At 31.6% G+C, this 19,292-nt stretch overlaps 1 protein-coding gene across 5 annotated transcripts in view; it reads right to left on the bottom strand.

The window, feature by feature from the left end:
- The window catches only part of LOC145322705 (uncharacterized), a 98,399-nt gene extending 85,224 nt beyond the window's left edge, over positions 1-13,175 (bottom strand). For all 5 annotated transcript variants that reach the window (XM_080164920.1, XM_080164923.1, XM_080164924.1 and 2 more), the window contains exons 1-2: positions 12,651-13,175; positions 12,220-12,314 (exon numbers count right to left, since the gene is read on the bottom strand). In XM_080164920.1, the coding sequence (XP_080021046.1) occupies positions 12,220-12,314; positions 12,651-13,167 (612 nt within the window). In that variant the 5' untranslated portion in view covers positions 13,168-13,175. The remainder of the gene's footprint in view (positions 1-12,219; positions 12,315-12,650) is intronic.
- Between the last annotated feature and the right edge of the window lie 6,117 nt (positions 13,176-19,292).

The raw sequence follows: 19,292 nt of genomic DNA, 5'->3' as shown, positions 1-19,292 counted from the left end.
GTGCAGGTTTGAATAAATATAACCACCAGAGTATCATACATACTCTCTTTAGACAAGGATAATTATGTTCATAAGTAGCGCAGCAATAATATATTAGTAGGGAGTGCAGGTTTGAATAAATATAACCACCAGAGTATCATACACACTCTCTTTAGACAAGGATAATTATGTTCATAAGTAGAGCAGCAATAACACATTAGTAGGGAGTGCAGGTTTGAATAAATACAACCACCATTGTATCATACACACTCTCTTTAGACAAGGATAATTATGTTCATAAGTAGCGCAGCAATAATATATTAGTAGGGAGTGCAGGTTTGAATAAATATAACCACCAGAGTATCATACACACTCTCTTTAGACAAGGATAATTATGTTCATAAGTAGAGCAGCAATAACACATTAGTAGGGAGTGCAGGTTTGAATAAATACAACCACCATTGTATCATACACACTCTCTTTAGACAAGGATAATTATGTTCATAAGTAGCGCAGCAATAATATATTAGTAGGGAGTGCAGGTTTGAATAAATATAACCACCAGAGTATCATACACACTCTCTTTAGACAAGGATAATTATGTTCATAAGTAGAGCAGCAATAACACATTAGTAGGGAGTGCAGGTTTGAATAAATACAACCACCATTGTATCATACACACTCTCTTTAGACAAGGATAATTATGTTCATAAGTAGCGCAGCAATAATATATTAGTAGGGAGTGCAGGTTTGAATAAATATAACCACCAGAGTATCATACACACTCTCTTTAGACAAGGATAATTATGTTCATAAGTAGAGCAGCAATAACACATTAGTAGGGAGTGCAGGTTTGAATAAATATAACCACCAGAGTATCATACACACTCTCTTTAGACAAGGATAATTATGTTCATAAGTAGAATAGCAATAACACATTAGAAGGGAGTGCAGGTTTGAATAAATATAACCACCAGAGTATCATACATACTCTCTTTAGACAAGGATAATTATGTTCATAAGTAGAGCAGCAATAACACATTAGAAGGGAGTGCAGGTTTGAATAAATACAACAATAAATACAAAATATCATACACATTCTCTTTGGACAAGGATAACTATGTTTATATGTATCGAAGCAATAACATACCATTAGGAAGGATAGTTTCGAATAAATATAACTACCAGAGTATCATAACACTGTCCTTGAACAAGGACAATTATGTCCATAAGTAGAGCATCATAAAAAACTAGTAAAAATGTCCGTTTTGGAAAAAAGGAAACAAATGGAGAAAAAGAATTATTGAGACTCTATGTACAGGGTGAGTCAGAAAAAACTGAGTTTTTCGATTTTCAGAAACAACCAGAAGGAATACAGAAAAAATAATTATATGTCCTTGTTCTCTGTACAAAAGCACATCAAACTTGTAAAAGGTGTTTTTCATTATCTCTAAAAATGCGGCCTCTATGATAGGTGTATGGTGTCAAAAAATGCCTTGTGTTAAAATGCTGATTAATAAAAATTTAAATAACTCATCTATTTTGTATAAAAAAATCTTGAAATTTCAATATTTATTTAGAAAAAGGTCTAAGAAAAGTACTTAAATGAGTTTTAAAGGTGAAATGCTTTTTGGCTCCTCACAAAAGCATTTTTAGAATACTGCAATTTGTCATTTTTCATATTTCTTGATTGTGATGCATGTGGTTCAAAAGAATCTTCTATACTAACGTAGCTTATAGTAAAAAGAAAATAAAACCTTTTTTTTGACAATAAAATCTCTTAAGATAAAAAAGTTATAAAGGTTTGAATTTTCAAAATAAAAATGCCTTTTAGAAACCCCACCTTATTTAAATGAAGTTATTATGATGAATTATAACACACAAGTATAATTTGTCAAAAGGGGGCGGAGATTTTGGAGATTAAATCCAGTCTTGCACCAAATATAGAGGAAATTCAGGGGGAAAGGGGAGGAATTTAGGAAACAAGATGAAATATTTCCGGTCATGAGCTGGTTTTCCGGTCATGGGGTGGTTAAATCTTAACAATAGATTACAACAAAACGTTTGATTTATAATGTGATAATTTAATTTAAATAAATTGTATTTTTAAGATGTTAAATATTTACAATCTGTTGAATAAAATTTTAATTATTAAAAAATATGTTTGTTTATCTTTTTAGAATGGTGGACATTTTTTATTATAAACAAATCTACCTATAAAGTACAAAATAATGGCCGAAAAAGTCATCACACACACTTTTTGAAATATTTATGCTCAAAAAGCGCCGTTGTTTTTAGAGATATTTAAAAACACCTTTTCTAAGTTTAATGTATATTTTTATAGAGAACAAGAACCTATAATTGTTTTTTCCATATTCCTATTGGTTGTATCAGAAAAATGGAAAACTCAGTTTTTTCTGACTCACCCTGTATATGAATGGATAACAACTATAACTCTATATTGCACTTTTATAATTTAAATGATATTTTGTTTAAATAGTTACAACTGAAATATTATCGAAAAGACAGCTCACTTGTATAATATGTATATGGCGACATGGCGACTAACATTAGAAATTGATACTAGAATGATTTATCTCCCGAATTTGACAAGGGGCTAATTAATTTTATCAAATTAGAAAAATCTTAAAAAGAAAGAATGTGAATCTAATATTTATAAATGTTAAAAAAAAAAAAAAACAATAATTTTAAGAAACTTGAGACAATAAAAGTTAACTTTTGCCCTTTTCATTGCAAATCTAGTTCAGCTATTTAATCCTTTAACCTATACTTTTTCTATTGCCCGTTCTCTTCTTTAATATTTCTCTTGCTTCCTCTCGCTCTCTTTCTCCTTCTTACTGTCTATTTATGTAATTTGTACCCCCCAAAATTTGGTCACACTGCACCCGAAACACAATCAAGACTTTTTGTTTACTTGACCAAAAAATGGAAAAAGATTTGAAACCTTAAATTTTTTTAAAAACTTAAAGCAAATAATAAATATTCTGATTTTAAAGTATTATGAAAAAATTCCTACACAAAAATCTCTTTTAATAAAGATATATGACTAAGACAGATTTTTAGCCAAACGCTTTGGTTAAGTCATAAAATTGTATCAATCTAAACATTTAATCATATCTAATTAACTCTGAATTTATGAAAATTGTTTTAAAAAGATACTAATACTTTTTTTGCAATAGGACCAAATGTTTTGAACTGATTGAGGTAGAGGGAGTGGTCTTTAACCTGAGTGTGTTTAACAATGTTTGCTTTTAATCTGAACAAAATTTTACCAAATTGCACACACCGGTCCCATGGACCAAGATAGGTCAGCAAAAAAAAACTTTGAAATCACAACAAGAATAAAACAGTATCCTTTTAAGTAGTCATTTTAACTTTTTAAAATATCTAAACTAAAAACAAAGTAAAAATCTACAAATGAATGTTTGCAAATATGTATTAAATTAAGTAAAATAGAATTTTAATGTCTTACATGCTAGAACACAGAATCATGTCACTATTAGAACTTTAGTTTCCACTTTTAATACCTAACTTTTGTTTCAAATGTAATATATTTCATATACACTTATAAACAAGTTGAATATGAAAGGAAAAGTTTGGGGACTAAAGTTGACTACAATATAATATCTGTAAAAGTATTTACTTGGGGGTAAAGTCGTATTCTTTTTTAAAGGAAACATGTACCTATATGAAAATTGAGGATAGATAGACTCCCCTAAAATACATAAAATATGCAATAGGACAATTCTTTATATTTCTTAATGAGGATAACTTTTTTACCTTTCATTTACATATCTTTGTATGTTACTTCAAAACTTTTCTCTCTTCTTTTAATTAAAAAGAATTATAATTTCTAAAACTTAAAATTATAATCATCTGAATTCTTTGAAACAACGAAAATAAATGAATGAATATTTATCAATATGTGGTTCAAATTTCTAATATCCAATATCTTAAATGTGCAAATTGAATTGATTTATACAATCTGATGCATCATTTAGATTAATTTAATTTTACATAAATAGATTTCAGTATAAATAGTTCTTTTAAATTCAATATTATTCGAATGAAGCAGTATTTTTAGTATGATTCGAGATAAAATTAGCTGGCTTGATAAAGTTGAGCTTTTCAATATGTCTGTCAACGGCCAAATTGCTATGAAACGAGTTCAAAAGTAGATATTTTTATGTGTACTGAAGCATTAATTAGTGAAAATGTCGGACAAGGCTGGGTTGGCATATGTCTGAATCTTGACAACTCAAACTTTGTCAGTGTCAACAAGACTAAATTTTACAATCTTTTAACTACACTTTTTAAATAATTGCTCACACATTTTAGCCAATTTATAGCACTTATACACGAAAAAATGGTCTGTTTTGAATAAAAAAAAACTGGACACAAAACTTTTTGAAAAACTTAATCACTAATGAAATTTTGATTTGAACAAAGCATTTGACATGATAAGAGAAAAATTAATACAAAAATATTTTTTTTATGACATTTTTATATATATTGTTTAGTGTATTTAAATGTATATTATCATTTTAATAAACGAGATAATGATCTATTTTGGAAAAAAAATAGTTAGGCCCAAAACTTATGATTTAATATTCATTACAGTTTGAATTAAATAAAACATTTGACATAATAAGAAAACTTATGACAAAAAAATATTTAAAGAGTTTTTAGACTAAAAGAAGAGCGTAATGAAATTATTGCTTTTAACTTTCTATTAAAAGTGCAACTTCATTTTTGTTTTGAAGTTCTTAACTTTAAAGCGTTTTGAAGAGTTTTAATCTTTTTAAAATTAGGAAATCAATCGTCTAGCATTTCTCATCGACATTACAAAATTACCATGACTAGTTGAAAAAAAATAATCTTATTTGAAACTTTTTAAGAACATGAATTTTTGTGGTCAATTGTACACTTTTGCACAGGTGACTTTTTCAGTATTTTCTACCATTTTTAAGTCCTTTAACACAATCTAGAAATAATTTGAATTTGATACATTCATTTTTAATAGTTTTTAGTGAGGTGAATCAAGCAAAGTGAGCTTGGTCAGTCTAGATTTGAAAAAGTTTTTTTTCTTTTTTTTTTGTCTGTTTTGTAGCATAGTACAGACTTCTAAATAGCAGACATATTTAGAATTAACCGAAGAGAGACAATCAAAAAATGTTCAACAACTAAATAGAAAGTAACATCCCTAATATCTCAAGTGGACCACCAATATTTTCATATCAATCTGTAAAATACAAAATCTGTTTTGTTTTGGCCGTGATACGTTCTAATGAAATCTACATTAAATATTGAAATTTCAATTTTAGATATACATTTAATTACTTACAATAATGATATATTTATTTTATAACATGTGAATAGACTGGAAAAAAGTATGAAATAAAGGTTCTATGTTGAAAAGGTCCAATAACAATGTAAGTTATAATACCAAATATTTTCTGTCAACTCGATGTACAAATTTGTCCTTTGAGCTAAAGTAAAGGAATTTTTACTTTAGAAAATACGTATAAAAAGCTGTACACAAATTTAATATTACGTTGTGTACACTTTTTGGTAAAATTAAAACGTCTTAATAATAACAAGCAAGTAAGAATCCCAAACAAATTTGTCAATTAAACATCATCTCAATAATGATTAACAGACTGATACAAATTGAGAATAAATAATGTATTAGAAATAAATTGTCTATTTATAAGGTGAGAGCAGGTTTGATTTCATAGTATATACATAGTAAACGTCTAGGCCTTTTACAAATTAATATACAATAAAAAATATTTATATTTAGGTGTTGAGCTATACTGATGAGCCCTAAAAGGGCGAAACACTGTGTCTATGGATTTATTTCTATATCTGCTACATGCATTGAAATGTTTGAAACCAAGTATAAAAAACTAATACAGAACTAGGCAGACAGAATAATAAAGTTTGAGGTAAACAGAACAATTCAGGGAAAAGACAATGGACAAAATTTTAATCTCCAACCCCCCCCCGGCCCCCCCCCACAAAGTTTTACATGTAAAATAAATACCTTATGTAGAATAACTGTCCGGGCAGGGAAAAGAAGAAATAAAAATTAATTGAACCCGCAATTATCCCTCCATCCCTGGGTAAATAGAGGCAAGGTATTTCCTTTAATCTTTAGTGACACTTCATTTCTAGAGAAATACTCAGTATTAAAAGGGATAGGACAAGGAGTAAAAAAAAGTAAACTCTCTCTCCAATTCTCATCTGTAGCTTTACTTTACCCTTGGAGATACAGGGTTGATAAGGAATGATAAAAATCTTCCAAAAATTTTTGAAGATTCGCCAAATTTTTTTATTAAAAGATTTCTGTCTTTTTTGTTTGCTTGGGGAAGATTAATTTTGCGTCCATTGTCCTATAGGGATTTTTACTTCTCTTAATGAATCTTAACCTACTTATACAAATTTTGAACAGAAGTTTTTGAAATGAAGAAAAAAACATACATAGAATCCTTACTCTACACGCTGTTTTGAGACTTGTATATATCAATTCTAAAATCAATCACCAGGACTTGAAACCTAACACAGCAATGTAGTGCTGTTCTAATAATGAATGTACTAGTGTATTGACACCATGTTTGCAAAATTTTTCACTTTGTAAAATTACGTAACCTAGACAAGATAAATAATTATTTGGCAAATTTCAATATTGAAAATTTGAGTAAACCCTTCCCCCCCCCCCCCCCGACAGCGAACTATGAACTCTGGCCGCATGGCTCGGCTCCCTAGCCTGCCTAGCCGCAGCGCTCGGCCCCCTTGCCTGCCTAGCCGCAGCGCTCGGCTCCCTGGCCTAAAACCTAACCTAACCTAAAATAGTTGTTCGTCGGTAGTCGGGTGGGGGGGGGGGGGGTGGGTGGAACAAAATTGAAAAAAGGGGGGAGGCGGATGTGCCACTTTTTGAAACCAAAACTAAAAGTCAAAGGAACTCAACTAAAAAAAGAGTTACAGGTCTGACATTTTGCATGGCATTTGCTTTATAGGGGTACAATATGGAACTGTGAAGAAACGGCGGCGCAACCGCCGAAAACCGCCGAGAAAAGGCAAAAAAATTTTGGCGGGAACGGCGGTTTTCGGCGGTTGCACCGCCGTTTCTTCACAGTTCCATATTGTACCCCTATAAAGCAACTGCCATGCAAAATCTCAGACCTGTAACTCTTTTTTTAGTTGAGTTCCTTTGTTGACTTTTACTTTTGGTTTTAAAAAGTGGCACATCCGCCTCCCCCCTTTAAAAAAAAATTTCTAAGAGGATAACGCCGTTTATTTTATCTTATTATATATGTATTTTTTATTTTGCATTTAGTAAATAAAATTGGTATTTGATTTATGGATAAAGGGATAAGACAATGGATGTTATTTTGACCATAGACGTCTAACGGTGGGGAAATAGGGGTGTTTACTGTTTACTCCATCCCCTTAAAAGTTTGAAACCATCATAATTTTAAAAATACATTAACATCAACCACCTCAAACTTATGTGCCCCCCTTAGAAGGCTTGAACGTCCCTAATTTTGACCTCCTTTTATCCTTTCCCATCTTGAGCTGGATCTTTAAATCATTTCAATGGTGCGCCAAATCGGGGTGCGCCGAATTTCAGTCAATCACAGCGCGGCATTTCGTAAAATGCTGTGCTCTAATTGGTGGAAAGTTTGCTAGTCAATATCGAGGGACAGAGTTATGGTAAATTAGTTTAATCCTAATTGTCCTTGTACTCCCCCTCACAAAATTCTAATATTTAATCTATTTAATTGGTATAAACGGGAAAAATACATATTATTCGCGTCAAAGATATATCATAAATATGGAAAATATATAGGCCAGTATTTGTCACAGAGAAAGAGATAGATAATGCGTTGATGCATATTATTTTTGCGCTTTATAAGAAATACAATTATAAAAGACTTTAAGTCTGTATATATGATTTGTGATAAATGTTCATAATTGAAAAAAATAGTAGGGTGAGGCGGGGCATTACCGGTAATTTTTTCGGTTTTTTGAAAAAAAAATGGGGTAAATATTAATATTTTTAAATGGGACCAAGACCATTAGAAAGCTTACGGAAAGGACTATCAGGTCCTAATAGGACGTTATCCTAGGACTTTTAGAAGTTTGTCATAACTGGACTCAAAGAAATTACTGATAAATGCCCCATGGTGGGGCATTGTGGGTAACGTCTTTTCAACCTAAAAAAAATCGATGAAAAACGGCCAAACGGCCAGTCAAACATAAATAATCATAATTAGTATAGGTTATAGGGATTATCCACAAAAATTTTCATAAAGATCGGACTATTCCTTCTATGTCAAAAATCATTTTTTTTATAAGACGAGAAATTTCGATTTTTTTTTCACAAAAATTTTCTTTCAAAATAAAATTTGAATTTTTTTATATAAAAAAATCTGTTCTATTCACTTTTTGGCCTAATTCTTAAAAAGCCCATATTGAATTTTAGATTTTACTAAAGAAAACCTGAAAATTGATATTAAAAATCGAATTTGAATTTTTTTTTCGACGTTACCGAAAAATACCCCGCGCGAACTTTGGTCATTTTTGAAAAAAATATTAACTCTACATTTAAGCTCTCAACGGATTTGGAAAGAGCGGGCAATTCTTAGTTCAAAAGGTTTTTACGGATCAGTTCTAGGTCTTACCAATTTTTGTGTAGGTCGATCTTTATACACATAGGTGAAAAAATTTTTGAAAAAAAAATTTTTTCGTCCGACTTTGAGACCCCAAAAGTACCCTTAAAATTAATCTCACAAAAATTTCATTTTATACTTTTTTGTAGGCAATTTATTAAAGAACAAATTTGCTTTCATGTTTTTTTCTGTCAGTCGATTAGAACATGGAGAAAAATGTCATTTTCTGAAGGTGGGTAAAAAATTACCGGTAATGCCCCTTACCGGTTAATGCCCCGCTTGACCCTAATTCTTCATAGTCGTAAAAAAAATCCAGAAATTAAAAAAAAGGCTTAATCAACTGATATCAAGGTGTCATTAATTAAATACCAAAATTTGGAAGGGGGGCAAAGTGTCTCAAAAATCAGCCATGTGAAGTAATAAAAAAGAAGGGAGATGAGAGGAGAAGTGGGAAAGAAGACCCCTCAAAAAGAGATGGATAATCCCTCATTTTTAGGACGTCACATGGCAGATTCTTTGAGACACTTTGTCCCCCTCTCCAAAATTTACGATTTTCACACATGAGAATTTATTTTATGGAAAATATTTTTTTTTGAAAAAGGGAGATTTTGAAAGAACGTATGCTTTTTAAATCTCTCCCCTTTATCCTATCATTTTATTCATTTGCATTGAAAGTACATACGTCATATACACACAAATACATACATACATGTTAGGGGGCCCATGCATTTAAACCTTTTACAGTATAGAAAATAGACAAAATAATGTATCAAAACGAGTAATAATACTCATAATGAGCCACTTAAAATTTAGATTTTGTTTTTTCTAATTGAAATTTTGGGAGGATCATATTATTCAAAGCTGGTTTTTATATTACAAAGCGAGGAAAAGTCGTGGACCCTCTAACATCAAATAAACCCATAAAGCATATATCTAATACATGAATATAATATTAATAATTTACTTGATTTCATATATCAATATCTTTCAGTAAGGCAAAACATTAACAACAAATTTCTTAACATTAGGATTTCCCAATCTTATTTAACTTACAACAGTCGTAATGTCAACAAAATTATCAGGCAAATAGCAGCATATCGATGACTAATATTGAATTAAATAAAGATATCTTTGATGGATAAGACAATCGACATAGGTTATAGGCCAGCAAATGAGACAGCAGGATAAAAACTTTGGTTACCATAAATTTTACAATCCAATGTACCTTTCCTCTCTGAATGTTATGTAATTGTAAATGTATAAGGTTTTAATATATAATAAATCTGAATCAGTGGGCTTGAAAAGTGTTATTAAAATAAGTCTATCAACAGCTTAGTCTACTAAAATGCATATTCTCCCCCCAAAAAGATACTTTAATGCTGTACATACATATTACATATGATAGTTAACTCTTTAACCTAAATTCTTAGCCAGCACATACATAAATACATACAGCACTATACAATGATGTTAAGTTTCATTAGTAGCGAAGCTTTATAAGCTTTTAGGATAAATAGCTGATTAAAGGCCAAAGAAACATATAAGCCTAGTAGGTAAGTGACACAAACAAAATTAAAAATTAAGTAAAAAAAAGACTGGTAGTCAGCTGATATAGAAAAGCTAATAGAAATATGACTTTACATACTAACAGACCGCAAAGCAAGAATTATAGAGAAGCTTCACCACTAGCACACACACCCACACACTTGCATTAGTGAAGTAGCAAGCAAGCAATTCAGAAATATCTTTTCATAATTTATCATTTTATTCCCCCCCCCCCACACCACCACTCTTCTTATCTATCTATAACATATATATTTTTCTCTCTCTTTTTCATTATCTATATTTTTTTCTACCCCTTTTTCAGTTGCAAAGCTAGTCTAAAATAAGACTGTGTCAGTCTGCTAAGAATGTTGTAAGATTGTCAATGCTGCTCTACTTATGGACATAATTATTTTTGTTAAATATTTAAAATATATTCGACATTCGATGCAAAGAAATTGTTTGAAAAAAAAAGGAAAAAACTGTAGGAGTCGGTCTAAAATGACAAATTATTTGTTAAAACAAAAACATGAACTAATATGTTTTAAATTAGTATTAAAACTATTTTATAGCAATACACACACATATATACATTTTTAATAAATCATCTGTAGTATATAAATAATAGAAAATAATGATTTTAAATACATGGATTTTAAATAATACATAAATAGTTAGTACGGAGTGGCTACCTAATATCTACTTTACAAGTTACTTTAACTTTAAATGACAACAATTAGAAACACACATAAATAAAAATAATTTTTAAAAGCGAAGCTTTTCTATAATTAGGGTCGGTCCGTCCGTACGTCCGTCACAGAGAGTTAGCTCTTTTCGTTAATTTAAACAGGTTAGAATTGTCCTATCGATTCCAAACTTTGCATGATGGTTCCTGTAGTAGTTAGGTACAATTTAGAAAGCGTAGCAACTATATAATCAATACCAGAATGTCCGTACGTCCATTTGAAACATGTCGATTTTTAACTTTATTGACAACAAATTTTTGTATGTTAAAATTATCCGATTCTTCTGATTTTTTGAAAACTGATTCCTATTACAACAAGGTACAATGTTATAAGCAAAGCATCTCTATAAACAAGTTCAAAAAATGTAAGTATGTCCTTAAACAGTATCATCTATTTATGCAGTTTTGCAACAAATATACTTACAATATTGCTAATTCAGTTCTTACAATCTACAAGTGTTAATGTCCGTTTGTCCTTCCATTTCAGAGCTTCGCTTTTATGGATGTTACCATCCTTGTTTCTATGATTTCTATATTAACGATTTAGGTAATTTAGGTATTAACCCACCCTAACATACACTGACCCTGTAACTAATAGGGTGCACATAATTAAGGCGACACACTGCTACGCTATATCAGTCTTACAATTTGTTTAAATAATCTCAGTTAAATACAATTGAGACACACATATGTCAAAATATGTCATTATGACAGCTTTTTTTTGACATCTACTATTATCTTTTAATTTGTTTCAAAATTTTAAACATTTAAATTTAGGGCTTTAAAAAAGATAAAATAACACTATAAATTTCAAGCAATGGTCTATTTTGTTTTATTTGTGATTCTTTTTTTATTTCATTATCATGTACAACAATAACATTTTCTGGACATAACCTAAATTTAAAAATAACCCATTACAATTTACTTAGATGAAAAAGGACATTAAAGCGATGGAGTGATGTTAATGTTAATTATGTTTAAAAGTGAATTCCTAAATATTAATTAGGTTAATATAATTAGCAGAGTGTTAATAGATTTAGTTAATAATTAACACACATTATTTTCAAACATACATTCATAAAACTTAATATCTCTAAATCTCGCTCTTTTCTTTTTAGAAAAAAATTGGGTAAAACATGGAGGCTAAATAGTTGTTTTCAAGGGAAATATTAAAAGTTTCAAAGAGAAATGGAGAGACATATAGATAAACATTTTATTATCACTTTTAAAAATTATTGAAATTTGAAATTTGCTTACCCTTGCAGCAACGGACGTTGTCGGTTTTTCCAACAAATCCCACAGAAATTTTTGGTACTTTGCACATTTTCCGTCGCCCCAATCCTCTTCCTCCTAATAGTAATGTTAAATTTAAGCAAACGAGGATAAAAAAAATAATCTAAGTCCTTAATTTTGAGAGATTTTTTGAATAACTTTGGAAGATTTTTGCACTAAAAGTTCTGAATCTTTCTACGGCCCAAAAGTGAATTGCTGTTAACATCATAGAAGAGAAGAAACTTGGGATCTGTTAATGAAAGATAAGTTAAAACACCTTGTCCACCTTTCAAACCCTAAAATAAAAGAACATTCTTATATGAAAGCTTTGTGTACTCGTATAATTTACAGTTCAAAGTCCCCTCCCTCCATAAATATGCTTTTATCCCAGTTTGCTTATATAGTAACACTGTCCTGTGCCATGAGGGACTCCTGCTCCTTCCTCATCTCCTCGTGGACATGCTCCTTCCTCTGGTGGTACTTGTGTTGACAACATGACTCCAGGTAGAGCTCGTCTATGCCCCAGTACTCGAGGTCGTCACTGAAAGCTAACACGCACATCTCCTCCACGAGGTGGAGTTTTCCAGTTCGGTAAAAGTTTAGTATTGAGCTGAAGGACCGCGGATGCCGGTCGAAAAAATATTCATTTTCAATAAGACTATAGTCATCACAGAGTTCAATGATAGCATCGTGGCTCTGGCAGTCGCGCAACCGGCCGAGCCGGGTGTGCGGCAGCCGCTCTAGAGTCCGCCACAGCACCTCGTGCTTCATGCCGCCGACGTTAAGTATCACTCGTCGGTTGGCGTTACGACTTTGCAGGATCATGTAGGGGTCGGGCGCTATGGAGGTGAGGGACCCAGCGCGCATTAGCTCGCCCCCTCCTCCTCCTCCCCCCTCCACACCTCCTGTTCCTCCGCCCCCCTCGTCCAACATGTGCTCCTGATTATTATGGTTTAACCTCATGCAATTACTGGCGGTTAGATCAACGCAGTTATATGACAGGCTGGGAAAAGGGGTTAAGCATGAAGAAAAAATACCACCTCTAATTTCTAATTTATTTTATAAATAAAAAGGGGTTTTTGTGCTCAATAGTCATTTTGAGGGAAAGCAACGAATTACTTATTCTTGGTATTGTTTGTAACGCATATACTCTGTCAATATTATCTATAATACAAAGTAGCTTGATGTCTGTCCGTCCGTCCGTCCGTCCGTCCGTCTGTCTGTCCGTCCATCCATCTGTATATACCTATTGATTCCTGTGGTGGTTTTAAGCTATTTTCATGGTTGACATGAGGTAATCTATATTCCTGAGTATATACGGGGACGCCACCAGTGTTGTGGTGTTGTGGTGCAGAATAATGGTTGTTGTTGTTCTTGTTGTTGTTGACAGTGTTGGTAATATTGTTGGGTGGCGCCCCCACTACAATCTCGCGGTTAGCATCTACCATTCTTCTTTCATCTGGATGCACCAGTCTAGCATGGTCACAAATACTTGGCTTTTATTTCAGGTATGTTGTACTTATATTTCTATAGTATAATATAAAATTATCTGTTTATTTAATTTTTAAACCTTCTTTGTTTCATTTTTTATGAATATAAAGACCAACTAGGTTTATTCTATTTAAAAAGAATAACATTTTTAAAAGATTCAATATATTTGTATGTCTGTATTTTTTCACTTAATATAATCAATTTAATTCAATAAAATAAGCTTTGCCTTTTAAACAAAACATGAGATTTATTAATATTACAAATTTGCCAAAATAAATTCTGTCCGTCAAAGTTAACATTTCTTTTTCTGTTTATTAGAAATTTCAGCATATTATAATAGTTATTTCTGTCATCGTATTATAAACGGCTCTCCGCGGATATAGAATGTACAATTATAAGATTAAAACCAGCTTTTTTAGCCCCGAGGTGCCGAAGGCACGGGCTAAAAAACTGGTTTTAACCTTATGATTGTACATTTTTAAATTCGTGAAAAGCTGTTTATAATGCAATGCTAGACATAGTTTTTTCGTATGGATAAGAACCGGTTCCTATCCACTGGATTCGAAAGAATACGAGAATAGTTATTTCTCGTATCGTATTATAAACGGCTTTCCGCGGATATAGAATGTACAATTATAAGATTAAAACTAGTTTTTTTTAGCCCCGTGGTGCTGAAGGCACCGGCTAAAAAACTAGTTTTAATCTTATGATTGTACATTTCTATATTCGTAGAAAACTGGATATAATACGATGCTAGACATAGTTTTTTCGTATTCATGAGAACCGGTTCCTATCCACCGGATTCAAATGAATACGAGAAAAATAATTACTATTCTTAACGGAAAACTTGACGGCTATTTAGTTTTTCTTTAGTCAAAATCCCTCCCTAGATGAACACTAATAAAGAATTCTTCATGCCAAGGCATTCCTGGAGTGATCCATGGCTGGTTGTCTGCTGTGTTGGTGGATGGATGTGGTAGTGTACCATCTGACCACCAGGAGATAACCTCATCACATAATTCTGGGGATCATTGAGTCACATTTACATTTTCAGATATTAATAAAAGATCTAAAATCATATTTCTTATATAAGTTACTAGCGGCTACGCCTCTAAAAAGGCTTGACCGTTTTTTTTTAATTTTCTGGGCAAATTTTAAGCATGTTTTAAGCTATTTTATCATCTCATTTTTTAACATGTATTGTAAATGTTATTGCTTATAATAAAATAGAAGACAGCCGGCATTAAACCGTTCTGAAAATACAAGTATCGTATGGTTTGTTTGATTTTAAACAGAAATTGCACATAAAAAAAGAAATACAAAGCAAAAATCCAAATTTGGGCAAGAAAAGGAAATTTTATTTTCTTATCTTCGGACAACTGTTTAAAATATCTTTAAATTTACAATATTTCTCCCTGTTTTTTTAAGATATCGATCATTATCTAAATTAAAATAAAATACAAATTGACAAACACTGATTATCTAAGTATCTTGCATGACTAGCAAATTCCAGGCAGTCAAATTATTCTAAATTTCTTAGTTGCTTTTTTTTAAAAGCGTAGCGTTTATGCACTTTAGGTCCGTCCGTTGGAAAATAACTGTGAAAAATGAAAAACTTTTTTTTTAAAGATTTCTAGTTTCCTTTTCTTTAAAGCAAATATTTTTTTAAAGGGACAAATTATGTCCTTTACGTGTTAGAATTGGCCTAACAATTTCAATCCTTTTATTAAAATTTATTCTGAAACCTAGCAACTCTTAAAAGGACTCTCCACAGAAAAATCAACTTTGGATTTTTGAAAATCTAACCTGAAATTATTATTCTCTGTTCAATTTTAAGCATTTTTTGTTTTTTTGGCATCGCGATCGAAGCCCTTTGAAATTTTTTACCTCCTTTAAGTGAATCCTCCCGCCATTCAATTTGTGCTGCTTTAGTGATTTTTAGCTTCTATGTTGCCGCATTCATCGCCCTTCTCCGCCGCTACTCCGCTATTCATTGCTGTACGTCGCGTTTCAATACATGCTCCCCTCTCCCTTGTTCAGAAATTAAATGGAGGCTGGGGGTGTTGTGTATAGCAACGTACGCAATGTATAGCGGAGTAGCGGCGGAGAAGGGCGATGAATGCGGCAACTGCGGCAAAAGATGGTTATATTTGGCGGAGGCGAACACCAACTGGAGGCGGCAGGATTGTCCAGTCAAGGAAGAGGATAAATCGTAGAGCGGCCGGTTGCAATGGAGCAAATGTTCTTTAGCGGCAAACATATATTGAGTGGAGGAAAGTGTAGTATATATTGTTATAGCGGCAGTACAAATAGGCGGCGGACAAAATTTTCAAAGGGCTTCGATCGCGATGCCACAAAAACAAAAAATTCCTAAAATTGAACAGAGAATAATAGTTTCAGGTTAGATTTTCAAAAATCCAAAGTTGATTTTTCTGTGGAGAGTCCTTTTAAACTAAACAAAAAAGCTTATTTTTTGGTAATGAATAGTTAATTTAGTTGAAGCTAATAAAGAGCATCAGGTCTTTCATTTCTGTAATTGTAAGTATTAGTAATGAATGTTCTCATCCTTGTTATGGGTCATCTTAGTAAATTTACTAGCCGCGCCGGTCAATCAATGGACTGGGAGAGAAGAGAGATAGAGAGGAAGGGAGAAAGAGAGAGATAGAGAGAGGGGGAAAGAGAGAGATAAAGAGAGAAAGGGAGAGAGAGAGAGAGAGAGAGAGAGAGAGAGAGAGAGAGAGAGAGAGAGAGAGAGAGAGAGAGAGAGAGAGAGAGAGAGAGAGAGAGAGAGAGAGAGAGAGAGAGAGAGAGAGAGAGAGAGAGAAAACACACGGAAGGAGAGAGAGAGACTGGGTCGAGTTTGCGGCAGTTTAACATGAATAATTTAGACTTTTATTGCTGCGCTCTAAATCTGGCATGACAAGGAAATTAAAATATTTGTCATGTGTATATTATTGTTATGTATGTGAGTATACATTTATTTCTTTTAAACTTTGCACTGCTTGCAAATATTTAAACCAAACCCTGTTAAGCTTGGATGTCTTGTAATGACACGAGATTTTATAACTTTATGTCGATTTATTGTATTTAATAAAATGGACATGGCTGACTTTTTTTCGACTTCCTATCAAAAGACTAATTTTCCTAAAATTAAAGTCAACATATCCGTCACGAAGTATAACTTTAAAAATCTATAATTATCATTATGAAAATTACATTATATTATGACTTTATTCCTATGTCGATATAATGATAGCTGTCAAGTTTAATTGTGTTTAACCCGACTTTCTGATTAGAAAAACATTTACTTTCTTTTAGTTGACAATTCTTTTAAGCGAATAACATTTTTTACGCTTCAATCTCTGTTGAAAGTACTTTTTAATTTAAACACTTCAATATAAATCTCAATAAAAATGTATTTGAATATTACCGTAATATAAAAAGAAAAGGATGTTTGTCTGTCTGGATGTTCTTTAAGATCTCTCAAACGACTAAATTAATAAAGTTTTCATTTGCCTTATAGGATGCCTTATTTTGGTTTATACTTTCAAGGAGACCACTCTAAAACTGGCATAAATGAATATTAGAACATATATGAACCTTCCAAAAAACAAGGAGGTCAAAATTCATATGTAACGCAGCACTTAGAATAATGTATTTAAAAAGGAAAAGTCAGTTATAGAGCAGTGTTAAGAGGTCAAAAAAAGGGAGGGAGAACAAGCACATATTTTGAATCATGAACGACATACAAACGGGCGAAGTAAGTTATTGTATAGGTAAGTTGAAAAGGGTGATAATTAAAGACAAATTTGCAGTTAATCTTAAAGAAGCAGCTGAAAAAATAACATTTCCCCAAAGACGAGAGACAAAGTTTTTCTTCTATCCAAAAAGTCTTATCAAAATACCAGAGGCTTCGACCTTAGCTTTGTCAGGGTTGAAATGTACAAAGAAAACTTAAACATTCTCAAGCTCATATACAAGCTACATAATAAAACACAATTGTCCGCCCGTTTTTGGGAGTAATCTAAAGTCTAAAGATTTTTTTAGGTTTTTAAATATTTATAAAATATTTATAGTCAAAATTTCTTTTTTTAACCTGACAATAGAATGACCCATTTCATACATGATATCTAAGGTTTATTTAAAATATCATAAACCTAAAAACAAAAGTTTTTCGAATATTAATTTGTTAATTTGCTTTAAAAGTAACAATCTTAAAACAAAATGGCAAATACATATAACAATTTAATACAAACCCTTAAATAAATAGCACAACAACTATAGAAATCTCCATAAATTTGAGTTAATATTTTCAATTTAGAATATTATTGGCCTGAATCAACTGGCCCCGTTTCCCAACATAAATCACACACAAAATATTAAAATTTAAATTGTCACAAATTGAATAAATTGTGTGGAGTGTAGTATGCAAATATGTAACTGCTAACTGTTTGTGTATGCGTTTATTTTAACTACTGGCTGTACACTAAAAATCTAAATACTGTGAGTTCGTATCTCAGCTGTTTATAGATAGATTTTCTTTTTCTTGTTTCAAATGTGAGAAAGCATATAATGATGTATATGTATGAGGGGACCCACGCAATCTCGCCATGCTGGAGTCAGAAAACCGTCCGAAAAATATAAAAGCAAAGCATCCTCAAAAATATTAAGGAAAACAATTTCTACAAAGCTCTAAACATACAATAAAGTGTTTATTAATAAAATGTTTTACAACACAAAATAATTATTGAAATGTCTTACAAAACCAACTCTTAAATATTAAAGCTTTTGTAGCGCAACTAATGTACAGATAAGATATTCTGTAAGTCCATCTGTCTATAAAATGTGTTTTTAATTAGCTTGAGTACTGATTTTCATAATATATGACAAACTGTTCTCTAAAAATGTTATGTTGTTTTGCCGCGATATATATGAATTTGATTAACCTTGTTTCTTGCTTTAAATGTGATCTGGTTTATATAACCCACACATTAGAAATTCTGTGGATCCGCTCATATATGTATATGTGTATATGTTGTGATGAGGGGATGTGTTCATGCACGCGAAGCAGACATACCTCATATAACAAAGTCTCTCTCATCTTGGACACTTTTATTTTCATGCGCATCAATTCATTTTCAATCAAACTTTTATACACTTATGCCCTATGAAGTTAAAGAATATAGCTCAATTTTGCGAACTAGCAGCAGCACTACTAGCGTATAAGGGCTAATTAGTGAAGATAAAAATAATCTAAACCCAACTGAAAACCAAATTTATAATTAAATTGCTTATTTTTTCATGGGACTTATAAAAAGCTTCCCTAATATGGATAACTCAGTTTAGTGGTTTACGAGAACTTAATCGACAGACAAAATATCTTACTACTTTAAATAATAAAATAGAATAAGGTTAATATAGCAGAATATTAAAGTTGTCAACTTTCGTAAAATTTAACTAATAAATGTCAGTTACTTTCTATTGAAATACTTTTGCCTTAAAAAGGTGCGCTGAATACAAATACTATAACTTAAAATTTAACATTAGAAAATTTTCATTAAATAAGT

Source organism: Acartia tonsa, chromosome 6, assembly GCF_053477335.1.
Source record: "Acartia tonsa isolate MP-2025a chromosome 6, ASM5347733v1, whole genome shotgun sequence".
Lineage (NCBI taxonomy): Eukaryota > Metazoa > Arthropoda > Copepoda > Calanoida > Acartiidae > Acartia > Acartia tonsa.
This window is presented reverse-complemented; position numbering and strand designations above follow the sequence as displayed.